Source organism: Cynoglossus semilaevis, chromosome 20 (genome assembly GCF_000523025.1).
Source record: "Cynoglossus semilaevis isolate Cse_v1.0 chromosome 20, Cse_v1.0, whole genome shotgun sequence".
NCBI lineage: Eukaryota > Metazoa > Chordata > Actinopteri > Pleuronectiformes > Cynoglossidae > Cynoglossus > Cynoglossus semilaevis.
Genome location: NC_024326.1, coordinates 4,346,609 through 4,349,496, shown reverse-complemented (window position 1 = coordinate 4,349,496; position 2,888 = coordinate 4,346,609). Strand labels below are relative to the sequence as shown.

The window sequence follows — 2,888 nt, the reverse complement described above, 5'->3', positions numbered from 1 at the left end:
CGCCGTCCCTGCCAGTATGAGCTCCAGGCCGGAGAAGCCCCGCGGCTTGATGGAGAACAGAAAGGTACGTTTATTCTCCGGAAGACTTGAATACACTTTAGTGTGTATTTTTATTGAAATACGTGTAGGTTTGTACCACAAATCTTAGTTTACTGTAGTAGTGATTTTTGCAAAGAAAAAAAAAAGTTTATTTATTATTATTTCTCTAAATAAAATGTGTTTAATTGCACATGTAGAGTTAAGCTATGAGTTTGGTAAAAAAAAAAAAAGTTTCTATCTGTTATTAGTCCAGATGTAAAAGTAGTAGTAACAGTTATAATAAATAATAATTATAATAATTAAATAAAAAAAGTTAAGAAATAATTAATAGTAATTATTATTAGCAATAACAATTACAGTAAGAACCGTCCTGAAATGTTGCATGATGGACAATATTTTGACTGGGTTTTTTTTGTTTTTTTTCCCCTCAAGTCTTCCAAACCAATCATGGAAAAACGCAGACGTGCTCGGATCAATGAGAGTCTGGGTCAGCTGAAGACCCTCATCCTGGACGCCCTCAAGAAAGACGTGAGAACACCCACGAGCTTCACGTTGACTTTTTCCCCCACTTTGTGCGTCCAGAACTAAACCTTGTCTTTGTCTCCCTCCCTGCAGAGTTCCAGACACTCCAAACTGGAGAAGGCAGATATACTGGAGATGACCGTGAAGCACCTGAGGAACCTGCAGCGCCACCAGCTGACTGGTAACTAACATTTCCTGCCGTTCATTTCTTCATCGTGTTCCAGCGTAGTTGTTGTAACAGTAGGAAACGTATGTAGGAAACGTTTGCACTTTAAGTTATTGTTTTTAATCGCATTATATTTACAATTTATGCGAAACGACCCATAAAAAAACTCTTGCGACCCACCCGAGGGTTGCAACCCAGTCTTTGCGTTAAGTGAGTTTAAAAGAGAATAAAACAATAAATTGAATAAGTGCAGAAATGCTCATCATTTTCATTCCCCCCCCACAGCTGCTGCGACCACAGACCCATTAGTTCTGGGTAAATACCGAGCCGGGTTCAGCGAGTGCGTCGGCGAGGTCACGCGCTTCCTGTCCACTTGCGAGGGTGTGAACACGGTGGTGAGAACGCGCCTCCTCAGCCACCTGGCGGCGTGCGTGACCCAGATCAACATCTACGCTCCTCAACCGGGTCCGATCGGATCGAGTGCTGCGCAGATAGCGCCCCCCTCGGCCACGCAGATGCCCTGCAAAAGCGTTTCGGGGCTGCACCTGCCACCGGACGCCGTCAAGCTGTACAGTGGCTTTCAAGTGGTGCCGTCGCCGGACGGACAGGTGACGTTCCTGGTCCCCAGCGCTGCACTGGTGCCCGTGAACGCTCCGAGCAGCCACCACGCGTCGGCCGTTGCGGCCCCGCTGATCTCAGACTCCGTGTGGAGACCCTGGTAGAAGAAAACCTTCTCTGAACATACTGTACAAAGGACCCCTCAAAATAAAACACTATTTTTTTGTACATTTTGTAAATGTTTCTATAAAAACCGAGTTTTCACACATTTGCCTTTGAACGAACGCGTAAAGATTTTCTTCGCCTTGTATTTTTCTTTGATTTAGACGTGACGTATGACATGGTACAAGTCGTTAGGCTCAGGAAATGGAACGGAATGGAAACTTTGTCCTCAAAAAGCTCTTGAATAGCACTGTATTTTTTACACGTTAATAAAATGTTTCTATAATATTTGCTGCATTTTTTTCTTGGAGTCATTTCACTGTTTTGCATAAAGTGGTAAATTATGTATGAGTCATAATTTTGGCTGAATGTTTAATTTTTTTTTAACCTGCTGTTTGACTGTGTGTCACAAAATACCCTACAGGGCCGCGACCCAGTCTTTGGGAAACGATGTCCTAACTGGTCTTTTCAAACTTGATAATCCCTCTGCGGCGACATGAAACTGTAAATAAACAGCGGCCAGTGTAGTTAAGGAACCCGAGACGGTGCGTGGAGCCCGGAGGGCGTGCTGCCAACCAGTTGAATTGGCAGGATGTGCTGTTGACACGTGCTGGCCTGTTTGTTCGCCTGCCAAAAAAGAAATGTGAAATGGACAACACTGGTGGTGGAGCTTCTGTCGGGGTCAAACGGAGCTCAGGCTGATGGGATACCGCTACCCCGGGATTAAGTGCTGGGAACGTGTCATCCTGCTGTCATTCTGTACTACAGGAGGAATACATTAGAGCCATGCAATGTAGGGCTAATCTGAAGGGGTGCTTGAGGTGGTGGTGCGTTATCCTAGGGACCGTCATAAAATTGGTGTAGAGGAAAACTGGACGGTTAATTCAAAATTTGTAATTATTTTTTTGGAAAAAAAATTCTATATTAAATTATATTTAGTATTTAGGTATTTCTAAATAACTGATGTTACTCAACTTGACTCTACTCTGAGCATTTTCTGTCTGACCCTGAAGTAATCTGGTAAAAATCAATGTAAAACCTGGCGTAATCGAGTTTTAATAGAGCGTCAGACTAAATCTTTTTATAAAAATATTTTACTATCTAAGTAAGAAACATGAACAAGTGTAGCTGTGTCTCCGATCTATTTCCTGTATTTTAGGGACTCCAAACCACTTTATTGTAACGGTGTTGTTTGGATCCAAATCCATTAGAAATGAATGGTGCATTTAATAAATGTCTTTAAACCTCCATTGCATTAGCATGAACCATTACCTTCAGAAAGGCTTTACAGACCCCCGCTGTAAGCCATCGCTATCATCTGAAATGATTAGATAATATATGTGTGTTTAAACAATGGCCCTGTAATCATCATCAGCGGTGGTCCTGCCGCGGCAGTCAAATCTTTGTCCATTTAGCGGACGGTGGAAGGCGCGATGGTCCC

The 2,888-nt window shown here is 43.0% G+C and overlaps 1 protein-coding gene across 3 annotated transcripts in view; it reads left to right on the top strand.

Annotated features, from left to right (window-relative positions):
- Window positions 1-2,485, top strand: part of LOC103396119 (transcription factor HES-1-like) — a 4,585-nt gene extending 2,100 nt beyond the window's left edge. Inside the window, exons 1-4 of one of the 3 annotated variants that reach the window (XM_008334086.3) lie at window positions 15-64; window positions 472-567; window positions 655-742; window positions 1,013-2,485. In XM_008334086.3, coding sequence (XP_008332308.1) covers window positions 17-64; window positions 472-567; window positions 655-742; window positions 1,013-1,449 — 669 coding nt within the window. In that variant the 5' untranslated portion in view covers window positions 15-16 and the 3' untranslated portion in view covers window positions 1,450-2,485. Of the gene's footprint in view, window positions 1-14; window positions 65-367; window positions 568-654; window positions 743-1,012 lie in introns of those variants that run through there. The other 2 variants (XM_025052648.1, XM_017042301.2) reach the window with 2 other exon arrangements.
- Window positions 2,486-2,888: the final 403 nt, after the last annotated feature.